Source organism: Heterodontus francisci, chromosome 8 (genome assembly GCF_036365525.1).
Source record: "Heterodontus francisci isolate sHetFra1 chromosome 8, sHetFra1.hap1, whole genome shotgun sequence".
Taxonomy (NCBI): domain Eukaryota; kingdom Metazoa; phylum Chordata; class Chondrichthyes; order Heterodontiformes; family Heterodontidae; genus Heterodontus; species Heterodontus francisci.
In genome coordinates, this window is record NC_090378.1 from 127,963,021 (window position 1) to 127,983,206 (window position 20,186).

Here is a 20,186-nt window from a genome sequence, read left to right on the forward strand (position 1 = left end):
TCCCACCTCCTCACACCCTCCCACCTCCTTTCACCCTCCCAGCTCCTCAACCCCTCCCAGCTCCTCAACCCCTCCCACCTCCTCACCCCCTCCCAGCTTCTCACCCCCTCCGAGCTCTTCAACCCCTCCCATCTCCTCACACCCTCCCACCTCCTCACACCCTCCGACCTCCTCATCCCCTCCCAGCTCCTCACCTCCTCACAGCTCCTCACCCTCTCCCAGCTCCTCACTGCCCCACCTCCTCACCCCCTCCCAGCTCCTCAACCCCTCCCACCTCCTCACCCCCTCCCAGCTCCTCAACCTCCCAGCTCCTCAACCCCTCCCACCTCCTCCCAGCTCCTCAACCCCTCCCACCTCCTCACCCCCTCCCAGCTCCTCAACTCCTCCCACCTCCTCACCCCCTCCCAGCTACTCTCCCCCCAGCTCCTCACCCGCTCCCAGCTCCTCAACCCCTCCCAGCTCCTCACACCCCCCACCTCCTCACCCGCTCCCAGCTCCTCAACCCCTCCCAGCTCCTCACACCCCCCACCTCCTCACCCACTCCCAGCTCCTCACCCCCTCCCACGTCCTCACCCCCCAGCTCCTCACCTCCTCCCACCTCCTCACTCCCTCCCAGGTCCGCAACCCCTCCCACCTCCTCACCCACCCCCAGCTCCTCACCCCCTCCCAGCTCCTCACCACCTCCCAGCTCCTCACCCCCTCCCAGCTCCGCAACCCCTCCCACCTCATCACCCCCCCAGCTCCTAAACCCGTCCCACCTCCTCACCCCTCCCAGCTCTTCTCCCCCCAGCTCCTCAACCCCTCCCAGCTATTCAACCCCTCCCAGCTCGTCAACCCCTCCCAGCTCCTCACCCCCTCCCAGCTCCTCAACCCCTCCCAGCTCCTCAACCCCTCCCACCTCCTCACCCCCCAGCTCCTCACCCCCTCCCACCTCCTCACCCCCTCCCAGCTCCCCACCCCCCAGTTCCTCAGCCCCTCCCAGCTCCTCAACCCCTTCCAGCTCCTCACCCCCTCCCACATCCTCCCCTTCCAGCTCCTCAACCCCTCTCAACTCCTCACCCCCTCCCAGCTCCTCAACCCCTCCCACCTCCTCACACCCTCCCACCTCCTTTCACCCTCCCAGCTCCTCAACCCCTCCCAGCTCCTCAACCCCTCCCACCTCCTCACCCCCTCCCAGCTTCTCACCCCCTCCGAGCTCTTCAACCCCTCCCATCTCCTCACACCCTCCCACCTCCTCACACCCTCCGACCTCCTCATCCCCTCCCAGCTCCTCACCTCCTCACACCTCCTCACCCCCTCCCAGCTCCTCACTGCCCCACCTCCTCACCCCCTCCCAGCTCCTCAACCCCTCCCACCTCCTCACCCCCTCCCAGCTCCTCAACCTCCCAGCTCCTCAACCCCTCCCACCTCCTCCCAGCTCCTCAACCCCTCCCACCTCCTCACCCCCTCCCAGCTCCTCAACTCCTCCCACCTCCTCACCCCCTCCCAGCTACTCTCCCCCCAGCTCCTCACCCGCTCCCAGCTCCTCAACCCCTCCCAGCTCCTCACACCCCCCACCTCCTCACCCACTCCCAGCTCCTCAACCCCTCCCACCTCCTCACCCCCTACCAGCTCCGCAACCCCTCCCACCTCCTCACCCCCCAGCTCCTCACCCCCTCCCACCTCCTCACCCGCTCCCACCTCCTCACCCCCTCCCAGCTCCGCAACCCCTCCCACCTCCTCACCCCCCAGCTCCTCACCCCCTCCCACCTCCTCACCCCCCAGCTCCTCAACCCCCCCCACCTCCTGACCCCCTCCCAGCTCCTCACCCCCACAGCTCCTCACCTCCTCCCACCTCCTCACCCACTCCCACCTCCACACCCCCTCCCAGCTCCGCAACTCCTCCCACCTCCTCACCCACCCCCAGCTCCTCACCCCCTCCCACCTCCTCACCAACTCCCAGCTCCTCACCCCCTCCCAGCTCCGCAACCCCTCCCACCTCCTCACCCCCCCAGCTCCTAAACCCGTCCCACCTCCTCACCCCTCCCAGCTCCTCAACCCCCACCTCCTCACCCCCTGCCAGCACCTCAACCCCTCCCACCTCCTCAACCCCCCCAGCTCCTCACCAATCCCAGCTCCTCACCCGCTCCCAGCTCGTCAACCCCTCCCAGCTCGTCAACCCCTCCCACCTCCTCTCCCCCCCCAGCACCTCACCACTCCCAGCTCCTCGCCCGCTCCCAGCTCGTCAACCCCTCCCAGCTCGTCAACCCCTCCCACCTCCACTCCCCCCCCAGCACCTCACCACTCCCAGCTCCACACCCGCTCCCAGCTCGTCAACCCCTCCCACCTCCTCTCCCCCTCCCAGCTCCTCAACCTCCCAGCTCCTCACCCCCTCCCACCTCCTCACCCCCCCAGCTCCTCAACCCCTCCCACCTCCTCACCCCCCCAGCGCCTCATCCCCTCCCAGCTCCTCAACCCCTCCCACGTCCTCCCCTTCCAGCTCCGCAACCCCTCCCACCTCCTCAACCCCTCCCAGCTCCTCAACCCCTCCCACCTCCTCACCCCCCAGCTCCTCACCCCCTCCCAGCTCCCCACCCCCCAGCTCCTCAGCCCCTCCCAGCTCCTCAACCCCTTCCAGCTCCTCACCCCCTCCCACATCCTCCCCTTCCAGCACCTCAACCCCTCTCAACTCCTCACCCCCTCCCAGCTCCACAACCCCTCCCACCTCCTCACACCCTCCCACCTCCTTTCACCCTCCCAGCTCCTCAACCGCTCCCAGCTCCTCAACCCCTCCCAGCTCCTCAACCCCTCCCACCTCCTCACCCCCTCCCAGCTTCTCACCCCCTCCGAGCTCTTCAACCCCTCCCATCTCCTCACACCCTCCCACCTCCTCACACCCTCCAACCTCCTCATCCCCTCCCAGCTCCTCACCTCCTCACACCTCCTCACCCCCTCCCAGCTCCTCAACCCCTCCCACCTCCTCAGCCCCTCCCAGCTACCCTCCCCCCAGCTCCTCACCCCCTCCCAGCTCCTCAACCCCTCCCACCTCCTCAACCCCTCCCAGCTCCTCACCCTCCCAGGTCCTCAACTCCTCCCACCTCCTCACCCCCTCCCAGCTCCGCAACCCCTCCCAGCTCCTCACCCATCCCCAGCTCCTCAACCCCTCCCAGCTCCTCACCCCCTCCCAGCTCCTCAACCCCTCCCACCTCCTCACCCTCCCAGGTCCTCAACTCCTCCCACCTCCTTACCCCCTCCCAGCTCTTCTCCCCCCAGCTCCTCAACCCCTCCCAGCTCGTCACCCCCTCCCAGCTCGTCACCCCCTCCCAGCTCGTCACCCCCTCCCAGCTCGTCCAGCCCTCCCAGCTCCTCACCCCCTCCTAGCTCCTCAACCCCTCCCAGCTCCTCAACCCCTCCCACCTCCTCACCCCCCAGCTCCTCACCCCCTCCCACGTCCTCACCCCCCAGCTCCTCACCTACTACCACCTCCTCACTCCCTCCCAGGTCCGCAACCCCTCCCACCTCCTCACCCACCCCCAGCTCCTCACCCCCTCCCACCTCCTCACCCCCTCCCAGCTCCGCAACCCCTCCCACCTCATCACCCCCCCAGCTCCTAAACCCGTCCCACCTCCTCACCCCTCCCAGCTCTTCTCCCCCCAGCTCCTCAACCCCTCCCAGCTATTCAACCCCTCCCAGCTCGTCAACCCCTCCCAGCTCCTCACCCCCTCCCAGCTCCTCAACCCCTCCCAGCTCCTCAACCCCTCCCACCTCCTCACCCCCCAGCTCCTCACCCCCTCCCACCTCCTCACCCCCTCCCAGCCTCCCACCCCCCAGCTCCTCAGCCCCTCCCAGCTCCTCAACCCCTTCCAGCTCCTCACCCCCTCCCACATCCTCCCCTTCCAGCTCCTCAACCCCTCTCAACTCCTCACCCCCTCCCAGCTCCTCAACCCCTCCCACCTCCTCACACCCTCCCACCTCCTTTCACCCTCCCAGCTCCTCAACCCCTCCCAGCTCCTCAACCCCTCCCACCTCCTCACCCCCTCCCAGCTTCTCACCCCCTCCGAGCTCTTCAACCCCTCCCATCTCCTCACACCCTCCCACCTCCTCACACCCTCCGACCTCCTCATCCCCTCCCAGCTCCTCACCTCCTCACAGCTCCTCACCCCCTCCCAGCTCCTCACTGCCCCACCTCCTCACCCCCTCCCAGCTCCTCAACCCCTCCCACCTCCTCACCCCCTCCCAGCTCCTCAACCTCCCAGCTCCTCAACCCCTCCCACCTCCTCCCAGCTCCTCAACCCCTCCCACCTCCTCACCCCCTCCCAGCTCCTCAACTCCTCCCACCTCCTCACCCCCTCCCAGCTACTCTCCCCCCAGCTCCTCACCCGCTCCCAGCTCCTCAACCCCTCCCAGCTCCTCACACCCCCCACCTCCTCACCCGCTCCCAGCTCCTCAACCCCTCCCAGCTCCTCACACCCCCCACCTCCTCACCCACTCCCAGCTCCTCACCCCCTCCCACGTCCTCACCCCCCAGCTCCTCACCTCCTCCCACCTCCTCACTCCCTCCCAGGTCCGCAACCCCTCCCACCTCCTCACCCACCCCCAGCTCCTCACCCCCTCCCAGCTCCTCACCACCTCCCAGCTCCTCACCCCCTCCCAGCTCCGCAACCCCTCCCACCTCATCACCCCCCCAGCTCCTAAACCCGTCCCACCTCCTCACCCCTCCCAGCTCTTCTCCCCCCAGCTCCTCAACCCCTCCCAGCTATTCAACCCCTCCCAGCTCGTCAACTCCTCCCAGCTCCTCACCCCCTCCCAGCTCCTCAACCCCTCCCAGCTCCTCAACCCCTCCCACCTCCTCACCCCCCAGCTCCTCACCCCCTCCCACCTCCTCACCCCCTCCCAGCTCCCCACCCCCTCCCAGCTCCCCACCCCCCAGTTCCTCAGCCCCTCCCAGCTCCTCAACCCCTTCCAGCTCCTCACCCCCTCCCACACCCTCCCCTTCCAGCTCCTCAACCCCTCTCAACTCCTCACCCCCTCCCAGCTCCTCAACCCCTCCCACCTCCTCACACCCTCCCACCTCCTTTCACCCTCCCAGCTCCTCAACACCTCCCAGCTCCTCAACCCCTCCCACCTCCTCACCCCCTCCCAGCTTCTCACCCCCTCCGAGCTCTTCAACCCCTCCCATCTCCTCACACCCTCCCACCTCCTCACACCCTCCGACCTCCTCATCCCCTCCCCACCCCCTCCCAGCTCCTCACTGCCCCACCTCCTCACCCCCTCCCAGCTCCTCAACCCCTCCCACCTCCTCACCCCCTCCCAGCTCCTCAACCTCCCAGCTCCTCAACCCCTCCCACCTCCTCCCAGCTCCTCAACCCCTCCCACCTCCTCACCCCCTCCCAGCTCCTCAACTCCTCCCACCTCCTCACCCCCTCCCAGCTACTCTCCCCCCAGCTCCTCACCCGCTCCCAGCTCCTCAACCCCTCCCAGCTCCTCACACCCCCCACCTCCTCACCCACTCCCAGCTCCTCAACCCCTCCCACCTCCTCACCCCCTACCAGCTCCGCAACCCCTCCCACCTCCTCACCCCCCAGCTCCTCACCCCCTCCCACCTCCTCACCCGCTCCCACCTCCTCACCCCCTCCCAGCTCCGCAACCCCTCCCACCTCCTCACCCCCCAGCTCCTCACCCCCTCTCACCTCCTCACCCCCCAGCTCCTCAACCCCCCCCACCTCCTGACCCCCTCCCAGCTCCTCACCCCCACAGCTCCTCACCTCCTCCCACCTCCTCACCCACTCCCACCTCCACATCCCCTCCCAGCTCCGCAACTCCTCCCACCTCCTCACCCACCCCCAGCTCCTCACCCCCTCCCACCTCCTCACCAACTCCCAGCTCCTCACCCCCTCCCAGCTCCGCAACCCCTCCCACCTCCTCACCCCCCCAGCTCCTAAACCCGTCCCACCTCCTCACCCCTCCCAGCTCCTCAACCCCCACCTCCTCACCCCCTGCCAGCACCTCAACCCCTCCCACCTCCTCAACCCCCCCAGCTCCTCACCAATCCCAGCTCCTCACCCGCTCCCAGCTCGTCAACCCCTCCCAGCTCGTCAACCCCTCCCACCTCCTCTCCCCCCCCAGCACCTCACCACTCCCAGCTCCTCGCCCGCTCCCAGCTCGTCAACCCCTCCCAGCTCGTCAACCCCTCCCACCTCCACTCCCCCCCCAGCACCTCACCACTCCCAGCTCCTCACCCGCTCCCAGCTCATCAACCCCTCCCACCTCCTCTCCCCCTCCCAGCTCCTCAACCTCCCAGCTCCTCACCCCCTCCCACCTCCTCACCCCCCCAGCTCCTCAACCCCTCCCACCTCCTCACCCCCCCAGCGCCTCATCCCCTCCCAGCTCCTCAACCCCTCCCACGTCCTCCCCTTCCAGCTCCGCAACCCCTCCCACCTCCTCAACCCCTCCCAGCTCCTCAACCCCTCCCACCTCCTCACCCCCCAGCTCCTCACCCCCTCCCACCTCCTCACCCCCTCCCAGCTCCCCACCCCCCAGCTCCTCAGCCCCTCCCAGCTCCTCAACCCCTTCCAGCTCCTCACCCCCTCCCACATCCTCCCCTTCCAGCTCCTCAACCCCTCTCAACTCCTCACCCCCTCCCAGCTCCTCAACCCCTCCCACCTCCTCACACCCTCCCACCTCCTTTCACCCTCCCAGCTCCTCAACCGCTCCCAGCTCCTCAACCCCTCCCAGCTCCTCAACCCCTCCCACCTCCTCAACCCCTCCCACCTCCTCACCCCCTCCCAGCTTCTCACCCCCTCCGAGCTCTTCAACCCCTCCCATCTCCTCACACCCTCCCACCTCCTCACACCCTCCAACCTCCTCATCCCCTCCCAGCTCCTCACCTCCTCACACCTCCTCACCCCCTCCCAGCTCCTCAACCCCTCCCACCTCCTCAACCCCTCCCACCTCCTCACCCCCTCCCAGCTCCTCAACCTCCCAGCTCCTCAACCCCTCCCACCTCCTCCCAGCTCCTCAACCCCTCCCACGTCCTCACCCCCTCCCAGCTCCTCAACTCCTCCCACCTCCTCACCCCCTCCCAGCTACTCTCCCCCCAGCTCCTCACCCGCTCCCAGCTCCTCAACCCCTCCCAGCTCCTCACACCCCCCACCTCCTCACCCACTCCCAGCTCCTCAACCCCTCCCACCTCCTCACCCCCTACCAGCTCCGCAACCCCTCCCACCTTCTCACCCCCCAGCTCCTCACCCCCTCCCACCTCCTCACCCGCTCCCACCTCCTCACCCCCTCCCAGCTCCGCAACCCCTCCCACCTCCTCACCCCCTCCCACCTCCTCACCCCCCAGCTCCTCAACCCCCCCACCTCCTGACCCCCTCCCAGCTCCTCACCCCCACAGCTCCTCACCTCCTCCAACCTCCTCACCCACTCCCACCTCCACACCCCCTCCCAGCTCCGCAACTCCTCCCACCTCCTCACCCACCCCCAGCTCCTCACCCCCTCCCACCTCCTCACCAACTCCCAGCTCCCCACCCCCTCCCAGCTCCGCAACCCCTCCCACCTCCTCACCCCCCCAGCTCCTAAACCCGTCCCACCTCCTCACCCCTCCCAGCTCCTCAACCCCCACCTCCTCACCCCCTGCCAGCACCTCAACCCCTCCCACCTCCTCAACCCCCCCAGCTCCTCACCAATCCCAGCTCCTCACCCGCTCCCAGCTCGTCAACCCCTCCCAGCTCGTCAACCCCTCCCACCTCCTCTCCCCCCCCAGCACCTCACCACTCCCAGCTCCTCGCCCGCTCCCAGCTCGTCAACCCCTCCCAGCTCGTCAACCCCTCCCACCTCCACTCCCCCCCCAGCACCTCACCACTCCCAGCTCCTCACCCGCTCCCAGCTCGTCAACCCCTCCCACCTCCTCTCCCCCTCCCAGCTCCTCAACCTCCCAGCTCCTCACCCCCTCCCACCTCCTCACCCCCCCAGCGCCTCATCCCCTCCCAGCTCCTCAACCCCTCCCACGTCCTCCCCTTCCAGCTCCGCAACCCCTCCCAGCTCCTCAACCCCTCCCAGCTCCTCAACCCCTCCCACCTCCTCACCCCCTCCCACCTCCTCACCCCTTCCCAGCTCCTCAACCCCTCCCACCTCCTCACACCCTCCGACCTCCTCACACCTCCTCACCCCCTCCCAGCTCCTCACACAGTCCCACCACCACACCCCCTCCTAGCGCCCCACCACCCAGCTCCTCACTCCCCCACCTCCTTACCCCCTCCCAGCTCCTCAACCCCTCCCACCTCCTCACCCCCTCCCAGCTCCTCAACCTCCCAGCTCCTCACCCTTCCCACTTCCTCACCTCCTCCCAGCTCCTCATTCCCTCCCACCTCCTCACCCTCCCAGGTCCTCAACTCCTCCCACCTCCTCACCTCCTCCCAGCTCCTCAATCCCTCCCACCTCGTCACCCTCCCAGGTCCTCAACTCCTCCCACCTCCTCACCCCCTCCCAGTTCTTCTCCCCCCAGCTCCTCAACCCCTCCCAGCTCCTCACCCCCTCCCAGCTCCTCACCCCCTCCCAGCTCCTCAACCCCTCACAGCACCTCACCCCCTCCCAGCTCCTCAACCCCTCCCAGCTCCTCAACCCCTCCCAGCTCCTCACCCCCTCGCAGTTCCTCACCCCCTCCCAGCTCCTCATCCCCTCCCAGCTCCTCATCCCCTCCCAGCTCCTCATCCCCCCCCAGCTCCTCTCCGCCCAGCTCCTCAACCCCCCCCAGCTCCTCACACCCCCACCTCCTCACCCACTCCCAGCTCCTCAACCCCTCCCACCTCCTCACCCCCTACCAGCTCCGCAACCCCTCCCACCTCCTCACCCCCCAGCTCCTCACCCGCTCCCACCTCCTCACCCACTCCCAGCTCCGCAACCCCTCCCACCTCCTCACCCCCCAGCTCCTCACCCCCTCCCACCTCCTCACCCCCCAGCTCCTCAACCCCCCAGCTCCTCAACCCCCCCACCTCCTGACCCCCTCCCAGCTCCTCACCCCCACAGCTCCTCACCTCCTCCCACCTCCTCACCCACTCCCACCTCCACACCCCCTCCCAGCTCCGCAACTCCTCCCACCTCCTCACCCACCCCCAGCTCCTCACCCCCTCCCACCTCCTCACCAACTCCCAGCTCCTCACCCCCTCCCAGCTCCGCAACCCCTCCCACCTCCTCACCCCCCCCCAGCTCCTAAACCCGTCCCACCTCCTCACCCCTCCCAGCTCCTCAACCCCCACCTCCTCACCCCCTGCCAGCACCTCAACCCCTCCCACCTCCTCAACCCCCCCAGCTCCTCACCAATCCCAGCTCCTCACCCGCGCCCAGCTCGTCAACCCCTCCCAGCTCGTCAACCCCTCCCACCTCCTCTCCCCCCCCAGCACCTCACCACTCCCAGCTCCTCGCCCGCTCCCAGCTCGTCAACCCCTCCCAGCTCGTCAACCCCTCCCACCTCCACTCCCCCCCCAGCACCTCACCACTCCCAGCTCCTCACCCGCTCCCAGCTCGTCAACCCCTCCCACCTCCTCTCCCCCTCCCAGCTCCTCAACCTCCCAGCTCCTCAACCTCCCAGCTCCTCACCCCCTCCCACCTCCTCACCCCCCCAGCTCCTCAACCCCTCCCACCTCCTCACCCCCCCAGCGCCTCATCCCCTCCCAGCTCCTCAACCCCTCCCACGTCCTCCCCTTCCAGCTCCGCAACCCCTCCCACCTCCTCAACCCCTCCCAGCTCCTCAACCCCTCCCACCTCCTCACCCCCTCCCACCTCCTCACCCCTTCCCAGCTCCTCAACCTCTCCCACCTCCTCACACCCTCCGACCTCCTCACACCCTCCGACCTCCTCACCCCCTCCCAGCTCCTCACACAGTCCCACCACCACACCCCCTCCTAGCGCCCCACCACCCAGCTCCTCACTCCCCCACCTCCTTACCCCCTCCCAGCTCCTCAACCCCTCCCACCTCCTCACCCCCTCCCAGATCCTCAACCTCCCAGCTCCTCAACCCTTCCCACTTCCTCACCTCCTCCCAGCTCCTCATTCCCTCCCACCTCCTCACCCTCCCAGGTCCTCAACTCCTCCCACCTCCTCACCTCCTCCCAGCTCCTCAATCCCTCCCACCTCCTCACCCTCCCAGGTCCTCAACTCCTCCCACCTCCTCACCCCCTCCCAGTTCTTCTCCCCCCAGCTCCTCAACCCCTCCCAGCTCCTCACCCCCTCCCAGCTCCTCAACCCCTCACAGCACCTCACCCCCTCCCAGCTCCTCAACCCCCTCCCAGCTCCTCAACCCCTCCCAGTTCCTCACCCCCTCCCAGCTCCTCACCCCCTCCCAGCTCCTCATCCCCTCCCAGCTCCTCATCCCCTCCCAGCTCCTCATCCCCCCCCCAGCTCCTCTCCGCCCAGCTCCTCAACCCCTCCCAGCTCCTCACACACCCCACCTCCTCACCCACTCCCAGCTCCTCAACCCCTCCCACCTCCTCACCCCCTACCAGCTCCGCAACCCCTCCCACCTCCTCACCCCCCAGCTCCTCACCCCCTCCCACCTCCTCACCCGCTCCCACCTCCTCACCCACTCCCAGCTCCGCAACCCCTCCCACCTCCTCACCCCCCAGCTCCTCACCCCCTCCCACCTCCTCACCCCCCAGCTCCTCAACCCCCCTGCTCCTCAACCCCCCCACCTCCTGACCCCCTCCCAGCTCCTCACCCCCACAGCTCCTCACCTCCTCCCACCTCCTCACCCACTCCCAACTCCACACCCCCTCCCAGCTCCGCAACTCCTCCCACCTCCTCACCCACCCCCAGCTCCTCACCCCCTCCCACCTCCTCACCAACTCCCAGCTCCTCACCCCCTCCCAGCTCCGCAACCCCTCCCACCTCCTCACCCCCCCCAGCTCCTAAACCCGTCCCACCTCCTCACCCCTCCCAGCTCCTCAACCCCCACCTCCTCACCCCCTGCCAGCACCTCAACCCCTCCCACCTCCTCAACCCCCCCAGCTCCTCACCAATCCCAGCTCCTCACCCGCTCCCAGCTCGTCAACCCCTCCCAGCTCGTCAACCCCTCCCACCTCCTCTCCCCCCCAGCACCTCACCACTCCCAGCTCCTCACCCGCTCCCAGCTCGTCAACCCCTCCCAGCTCCTCACCCCCCCACCTCCTCACCCCCTCCCAGCTCCCCACCCCCCAGCTCCTCACTCCCCCACGCCCTCAACCCCTCCCAGCTCGTCAACCCCTCCCACCTCCTCTCCCCCCCCAGCACCTCACCACTCCCAACTCCTCACCCGCTCCCAGCTCGTCAACCCCTCCCAGCTCCTCAACCCCTCCCAGCTCCTCAACCCCTCCCAGCTCCTCAACCCCTCCCACCTCCTCACCCCCTCCCAGCTCCTCAACCTCCCAGCTCCTCAACCCTTCCCACCTCCTCACCTCCTCCCAGCTCCTCAATCCCTCCCACCTCCTCACCCTCCCAGGTCCTCAACCCCTCCCAGCTCCTCACCCCCTCCCAGCTCCTCACCCCCTCCTAGCTCCTCAACCCCTCCCAGCTCCTCAACCCCTCCCACCTCCTCACCCCCCAGCTCCTCACCCCCTCCCACGTCCTCACCCCCCAGCTCCTCACCTCCTCCCACCTCCTCACTCCCTCCCAGGTCCGCAACCCCTCCCACCTCCTCACCCACCCCCAGCTCCTCACCCCCTCCCACCTCCTCACCCCCTCCCAGCTCCTCACCCCCTCCCAGCTCCGCAACCCCTCCCAGCTCCGCAACCCCCCAGCTCCTAAACCCGTCCCACCTCCTCACCCCTCCCAGCTCTTCTCCCCCCAGCTCCTCAACCCCTCCCAGCTATTCAACCCCTCCCAGCTCGTCAACCCCTCCCAGCTCCTCACCTCCTCCCAGCTCCTCAACCCCTCCCAGCTCCTCAACCCCTCCCACCTCCTCACCCCCCAGCTCCTCACCCCCTCCCAGCTCCCCACCCCCCAGCTCCTCAGCCCCTCCCAGCTCCTCAACCCCTTCCAGCTCCTCACCCCCTCCCACATCCTCCCCTTCCAGCTCCTCAACCCCTCTCAACTCCTCACCCCCTCCCAGCTCCTCAACCCCTCCCACCTCCTCACACCCTCCCACCTCCTTTCACCCTCCCAGCTCCTCAACCCCTCCCAGCTCCTCAACCCCTCCCACCTCCTCACCCCCTCCCAGCTTCTCACCCCCTCCGAGCTCTTCAACCCCTCCCATCTCCTCACACCCTCCCACCTCCTCACACCCTCCGACCTCCTCATCCCCTCCCAGCTCCTCACCTCCTCACACCTCCTCACCCCCTCCCAGCTCCTCAACCCCTCCCACCTCCTCACCCCCTCCCAGCTCCTGAACCTCCCAGCTCCTCAACCCCTCCCACCTCCTCCCAGCTCCTCAACCCCTCCCACCTCCTCACCCCCTCCCAGCTCCTCAACTCCTCCCACCTCCTCACCCCCTCCCAGCTACTCTCCCCCCAGCTCCTCACCCGCTCCCAGCTCCTCAACCCCTCCCAGCCCCTCACACCCCCCACCTCCTCACCCACTCCCAGCTCCTCAACCCCTCCCACCTCCTCACCCCCTACCAGCTCCGCAACCCCTCCCACCTCCTCACCCCCCAGCTCCTCACCCCCTCCCACCTCCTCACCCGCTCCCACCACCTCACCCCCTCCCAGCTCCGCAACCCCTCCCACCTCCTCACCCCCCAGCTCCTCACCCCCTCCCACCTCCTCACCCCCCAGCTCCTCAACCCCCCAGCTCCTCAACCCCCCCACCTCCTGACACCCTCCCAGCTCCTCACCCCCACAGATCCTCACCTCCTCCCACCTCCTCACCCCCTCCCACCTCCACACCCCCTCCCAGCTCCGCAACTCCTCCCACCTCCTCACCCACCCCCAGCTCCTCACCCCCTCCCACCAACTCCCAGCTCCTCACCCCCTCCCACCTCCTCACCCCCCCAGCTCCTAAACCCGTCCCACCTCCTCACCCCTCCCAGCTCCTCAACCCCCACCTCCTCACCCCCTGCCAGCACCTCAACCCCTCCCACCTCCTCAACCCCCCCAGCTCCTCACCAATCCCAGCTCCTCACCCGCTCCCAGCTCGTCAACCCCTCCCAGCTCGTCAACCCCTCCCACCTCCTCTCCCCCCCCAGCACCTCACCACTCCCAGCTCCTCGCACGCTCCCAGCTCGTCAACCCCTCCCAGCTCGTCAACCCCTCCCACCTCCACTCCCCCCCCAGCACCTCACCACTCCCAGCTCCTCACCCGCTCCCAGCTCGTCAACCCCTCCCACCTCCTCTCCCCCTCCCTGCTCCTCAACCTCCCAGCTCCTCACCCCCTCCCACCTCCTCACCCCCCCAGCTCCTCAACCCCTCCCACCTCCTCAACCCCTCCCACGTCCTCCCCTTCCAGCTCCGCAACCCCTCCCACCTCCTCAACCCCTCCCAGCTCCTCAACCCCTCCCACCTCCTCACCCCCTCCCACCTCCTCACCCCTTCCCAGCTCCTCAACCCCTCCCACCTCCTCACACCCTCCGACCTCCTCACACCCTCCGACCTCCTCACCTCCTCACACCTCCTCACCCCCTCCCAGCTCCTCACACAGTCCCACCACCACACCCCCTCCTAGCGCCCCACCACCCAGCTCCTCACTCCCCCACCTCCTTACCCCCTCCCAGCTCCTCAACCCCTCCCACCTCCTCACCCCCTCCCAGCTCCTCAACCTCCCAGCTCCTCAACCCTTCCCACTTCCTCACCTCCTCCCAGCTCCTCATTCCCTCCCACCTCCTCACCCTCCCAGGTCCTCAACTCCTCCCACCTCCTCACCTCCTCCCAGCTCCTCAATCCCTCCCACCTCCTCACCCTCCCAGGTCCTCAACTCCTCCCACCTCCTCACCCCCTCCCAGTTCTTCTCCCCCCAGCTCCTCAACCCCTCCCAGCTCCTCACCCCCTCCCAGCTCCTCAACCCCTCACAGCACCTCACCCCCACCCAGCTCCTCAACCCCTCCCAGCTACTCAACCCCTCCCAGCTCCTCACCCCCTCGCAGCTCCTCACCCCCTCCCAGCTCCTCACCCCCTCCCAGCTCCTCATCCCCTCCCAGCTCCTCATCCCCTCCCAGCTCCTCATCCCCTCCCAGCTCCTCATCCCCTCCCAGCTCCTCATCCCCTCCCAGCTCCTCACCCCTTCCCAGCTCCTCTCCGCCCAGCTCCTCACCCCCTCCCAGCTCCTCACCCCCTCCCAGCTCCTCATCCCCTCCCAGCTCCTCATCCCCTCCCAGCTCCTCATCCCCCCCCACCTCCTCATCCCCCCCCACCTCCTCATCCCCCCCCACCTCCTCACCCCTTCCCAGCTCCTCTCCGCCCAGCTCCTCAACCCCTCCCAGCTCCTCACACCCCCCACCTCCTCACCCACTCCCAGCTCCTCAACCCCTCCCACCTCCTCACCCCCTACCAGCTCCGCAGCCCCTCCCACCTCCTCACCCCCCAGCTCCTCACCCCCTCCCACCTCCTCACCCGCTCCCACCTCCTCACCCACACCCAGCTCCGCAACCCCTCCCACCTCCTCACCCCCCAGCTCCTCACCCCCTCACCCCCCAGCTCCTCAACCCCCCAGCTCCTCAACCCCCCCACCTCCTGACCCCCTCCCAGCTCCTCACCCCCACAGCTCCTCACCTCCTCCCACCTCCTCACCCACTCCCACCTCCACACCCCCTCCCAGCTCCGCAACTCCTCCCACCTCCTCACCCACCCCCAGCTCCTCACCCCCTCCCACCTCCTCACAAACTCCCAGCTCCTCACCCCCTCCCAGCTCCGCAACCCCTCCCACCTCCTCACCCCCCCAGCTCCTAAACCCGTCCCACCTCCTCACCCCTCCCAGCTCCTCAACCCCCACCTCCTCACCCCCTGCCAGCACCTCAACCCCTCCCACCTCCTCAACCCCCCCAGCTCCTCACCCGCTCCCAGCTCGTCAACCCCTCCCAGCTCGTCAACCCCTCCCACCTCCTCTCCCCCCCCAGCACCTCACCACTCCCAGCTCCTCACCCGCTCCCAGCTCGTCAACCCCTCCCAGCTCCTCACCCCCCCACCTCCTCACCCCCTCCCAGCTCCCCACCCCCCAGCTCCTCACTCCCTCACGCCCTCACCGCCTCCCAGCTCCTCACCCCGTCCCACCATCTCACCCACTCCCACATCCTCACCCCCTCCCAGCCCCTCAACACCTCCCACCTCCTCAACCCCTCCCAGCTCCGCAACCCCTCCCACCTCCTCACCCCCCCAGCTCCTCACCCCCTCCCACCTCCTCACCCCCCCAGCTCCTCAACCCCTCCCACCTCCTCACCCCCCCAGCGCCTCATCCCCTCCCAGCTCCTCAACCCCTCCCACGTCCTCCCCTTCCAGCTCCGCAACCCCTCCCACCTCCTCACCCCCCCAGCTCCTCAACCCCTCCCACCTCCTCACCCCCCCAGCTCCTCAACCCCTCCCACCTCCTCACCCCCCCAGCTCCTCAACCCCTCCCACCTCCTCACCCTCCCACCTACTCACCCCCTCCCAGCTCCTCAACCCCTCCCAGCTCCTCAACCCCTCCCACCTCCTCACACCCTCTCAGCTCCTCAACCCCTCCCACCTCCTCACACCCTCCGACCTCCTCTCTCCTCACACCTCCTCACCCCCTCCCAGCTCCTCACACAGTCCCACCACCTCACCCCCTCCTCGCGCCCCACCCCCCAGCTCCTCACTCCCCCACCTCCTCACCCCCTCCCAGCTCCTCAACCTCCCAGCTCCTCACTCCCCCACCTCCTTACCCCCTCCCAGCTCCTCAACCCCTCCCACCTCCTCACCCCCTCCCAGCTCCTCAACCTCCCAGCTCCTCAACCCTTCCCACCTCCTCACCTCCTCCCAGCTCCTCAATCCCTCCCACCTCCTCACCCTCCCAGGTCCTCAACTCCTCCCACCTCCTCACCCCCTCCCAGCTCCTCACCCCCTCGCAGCTCCTCACCCCCTCCAACCTCCTCACCCCCTCCCACCTCCTCATCCCCCCCCACCTCCTCATCCCCCCCCACCTCCTCACCCCCTCCCAGCTCCTCTGTGCCCAGCTCCTCAACCCCTCCCAGCTCCTCACACCCCCCACCTCCGCACCCCCTCCCAGCTCGTCAACCCCTCCCACCTCCTCAACCCCTCCCACCTCCTCACCCCCTCCCACCTCCTCACCCCCTCCCACCTCCTCACCCACTCCCAGCTCCTCAACCCCTCCCACCTCCTCAACCCCTCCCAGCTCCGCAGCCCCTCCCACCTCGTCCCCCCCCAGCTCCTCACCCCCTCCCACCTCCTCACCCCACCAGCTCCTCAACCCCTCCCACCTCCTCACCCCCCCACCTCCTCATCCCCCCCCACCTCCTCACCCCCTTCCAGCTCCTCACCCCCCCAACTCCACACCTCCTCACCCCCTCCCACCTCCTCACCCACTCCCAGCTCCTCATCCCCTCCCAGCTCCTCATCCCCTCCCAGCTCCTCAACCCCTCCCACGTCCTCACCCCCTCCCAGCTCCGCAACCCCTCCCACCTCCTCACCCCCCCAGCTCCACACTCCCTCCCACCTCCTCACCCACTCCCAGCTCCTCACCCCCTCCCACCTCCTCACCCCCCCAGCTCCTAAACCCGTCTCACCTCCTCACCCCTCCCAGCTCCTCAACCCCCACCTCCTCACCCCCTCCCACCTCCTCATCCCCTCCCAGCTCCTCAACCCCTCCCAGCTCCTCAACCCCTCCCAGCTCCTCAACCCCTCCCAGCTCCGCAACCCCTCCCACCTCCTCACCCCCCCAGCTCCTCAACCCCTCCCACCTCCTCACCCCCTTCCATCTCCTCACCCCCTCCCACCTCCTCACCCCCCCAGCTCCTAAACCCGTCCCACCTCCTCACCCCTCCCAGCTCCTCAACCCCTCCCAGCTCCTCAACACCTCCCACCTCCTCACCCCCCCCAGCTCCTCACCACTCCCAGCTCCTCACCCGCTCCCTGCTCGTCAACCCCTCCCAGCTCGACAACCACTCCCACCTCCTACCTCCTCACCCCCTCCCAGCTCCTCACCCCCTCGCACATCCTCACCCCCTCCCAGCCCCTCAACACCTCCCACCTCCTCACCCCCCAGCTCCTCACCCCCTCCCAGCTCCCCACCCCCCAGCTCCTCAACCCCTCCCACCTCCTCAACCCCTTCCAGCTCCTCACCCCCTCTCAGCTCCTCAACCCCTCCCACCTCCTCACCCCCCAGCTCCTCAACCCCTCCCACCTCCTCACCCCCCCAGCTCCTCACCTCCTCCCACCTCCTCACCCACTCCCAGCTCCTCATCCCCTCCCAGCTCCTCAACCCCTCCCACCTCCTCACCCCCTCCCAGCTCCGCAACCCCTCCCACCTCCTCACCCCCCCAGCTCCTCACCCCCTCCCACCTCCTCACCCCCCAAGCTCCTCACCTCCTCCCACCTCCTCACCCACTCCCAGCTCCTCATCCCCTCTCAGCTCCTCAACCCCTCCCACCTCCTCACCCCCTCCCAGCTCCACAACCCCTCCCACCTCCTCACCCCCCCAGCTTCTCACCCCCTCCCAGCTCCTCACCCCCTCCCACCTCCTCACCCCCACAGCTCCTAAACACGTCCCACCTCCTCACCCCTCCCAGCTCCTCAACCCCCACCTCCTCACCCCCTCCCAGCTCCTCAACCCCCACCTCCTCACCCCCTCCCACCTCCTCACCCTCCAGCTCCTCACCCCCTCCCACCTCCTCACCCTCCCAGCTCCTCAACCCCTCGCACCTCATCACCCCCTCGTACCTCATCACCCCCTCCCACCTCCTCATCCCCTCCCAGCTCCCCACCTCCCCAGTTCCTCACCACACCCCCTACTCCTCACCCGCCCAGCTCCTCAGCTCCCCAGTTATTCACCCACCCAGCTTCTAATAAACCTCCAAGTTCCTCCCACTCCCCAACTCCTCACCCAACTCACAGCTCCTGACCCAATAACCGCAGATCATCACCCAATACCCCATGCTACAGACCCACCCACAAGTCCCATGTGCCCAGCTCCTCATCGCAAGGTTCTCACCCACACCCCAGATCCTCATTCAACCCCCGCAGATCCTGACTCACCAGACTTCTGGCCATGGGTGTCTTGTCTCCATTCGGTAGGTGCTGCTCCAGGGCCAATACGACGCAGTTGGCGATAATGGTCGCCAAAATCATGTATTCGAATGGAGTGAAAGGGTTAAGGAAAACTGGATATGCCATTGCAAAGAGACACACAGTGACTTTCAGTGAGCCAAAATTTCCAAACCCAGGCACTGTGCCAGAGATACCCACTGCACAAACTGCTCCACGTCTACTCCCTCAGTCTCTCTATTGTTGCAAGGCATACAATCCTTCCAGAGACATGCAGCCTTGTAATATACCACTCCCTCCAGACATAAGTAATCATGTATTTCAGCACTCCTTCCAGAGAAAAGTACCATTGTATTATAGAACTCACAGAAAAGGTAGGTTAATAAAAAACTTGCAATTATATATCACTTTTCACCAGATGTTTCAAAGTACTTTACAGCCAATGAAGTACTTTTGAAGTGTAGTTACCGGTGTAAGGTAGGAAACACAGCAACCATTTTGGGCACAGCAAGCACCTGCAAACCACAATAAGATAGTGATCAGATCATCTGTTTTTGTGATGTTGATTAAGGGATAAATATTGGCTGGGACACCATGGATTACTAATTCAAAAGCAAAATGCTGCAGATGCTGCAAATCTGAAATTAAAACAGAAATTGTTGGAAAAACTCAGTAGTTCTGATGAAGGGTCATCAATGGGAACCGTTAACCGCACTTCTCTCTTGACAGATGCCGCCAGACCTGCTGAGTATTTCCAGCATTTTCAGTTTATATTTTACACCATGGGTAGCACCTCAGCAATTCTCCAAAATGGTGCTGGTGAACATTTACACCCACTTTACAGGGCAGAAGGGGCAGTGTTTTAACATCTCACTCGAAAGACAGCACAACCAACAGTGCAGAACTCCCTCAATACTAGACTGGATGGTCAGCCAGATGAATAGCAGTCAATCCAGAGACACGGACACATGTATTACAGTGGTGACCACAGAGACAATGATCTTTGTATTATAACACACCTTTCAGAGACACGTACCCTTGTATGATAGAACCCCCTACAGAGTCAGGTACGCTTGTATTATTATACTCATTGCAGAGAGGTATCCGTGAATTATAGCACTCCCTCTACAGACACATTCCCCGGAATGGTAAAACTCCTTACAGAGACACGTACACTTGTATCATAGTACTCACTTCAGAAACACGTAGCCATGTATTATAGCAATTACTCTAGAGATGCATACAGTTGCATCGAAAAATAACCTGCAGAAGCACACACCTTCTGTTAAAGCACACCCTCTAGAGACACGTATCCTTGCATTATAGGACTTCCTCCAGAGAGCTCTACCCTTGCTGAAGAAAATCATTGAAGGGGCACATACCCTTTAACATGGTACTATCTCCAGAGAACCCCTTGTATTATAGCACTCCGTCCAGATAACACGTACCCTTGGATTATAGCACTCCCTACAGGGACATGTACCCTTGTATAAGAGCATTCCATCCAGAGACATGCACCCTGTATTATAGCACTCCCTCCAGAGACAAGAAGCCTTATATTATAGCACTCCGTCCAGAGACAGGTACCCTTGTGATATAGCACTCCCTCCAGAGACAGATATCCATGTATTATAGAACTCCCTCTAGAGACATGTACCCTTGTGATAATGCACTCCCTCCAGAGACATGGACCCTTGTATGATAGCACTCCCTTGATATGTATACCTTTGTATTACAGCACTCCCTCCAGAGACATGTACTCATGTATTATATCACCCCTCCACAGACACATACCCTTATATTATAACATTCCCTCTGGAGACATGTAACCTTGTATTATAGCATTCCCGCCAGAGACACATGCCCTTGTATTTTTTCTGTTACTCCAGAGACACATAGCCTTGTATTATAGCACACCCTCTCGAGACATGTACCCTTGCATTATAGCATTCCCTGCTGTGACATATACTCTTGTATGATAGCACCTTCTCCAAAGACATGTACCCCTGTATTATATCACTCCCTCCAGAGACAATCTACCCTTGTATTATATCACCACTCCACAGACAC

The 20,186-nt window shown here is 65.7% G+C and overlaps 1 protein-coding gene across 1 annotated transcript in view; it reads right to left on the bottom strand.

Annotated features, from left to right (window-relative positions):
* Window positions 1–20,186, bottom strand: part of LOC137373269 (probable voltage-dependent R-type calcium channel subunit alpha-1E) — a 1,486,297-nt gene that overhangs the window by 928,980 nt on the left and 537,131 nt on the right. The window contains exon 3 of the mRNA XM_068038118.1: window positions 18,108–18,213. Within this exon, the coding sequence (XP_067894219.1) occupies window positions 18,108–18,213 (106 nt within the window). The remainder of the gene's footprint in view (window positions 1–18,107; window positions 18,214–20,186) is intronic.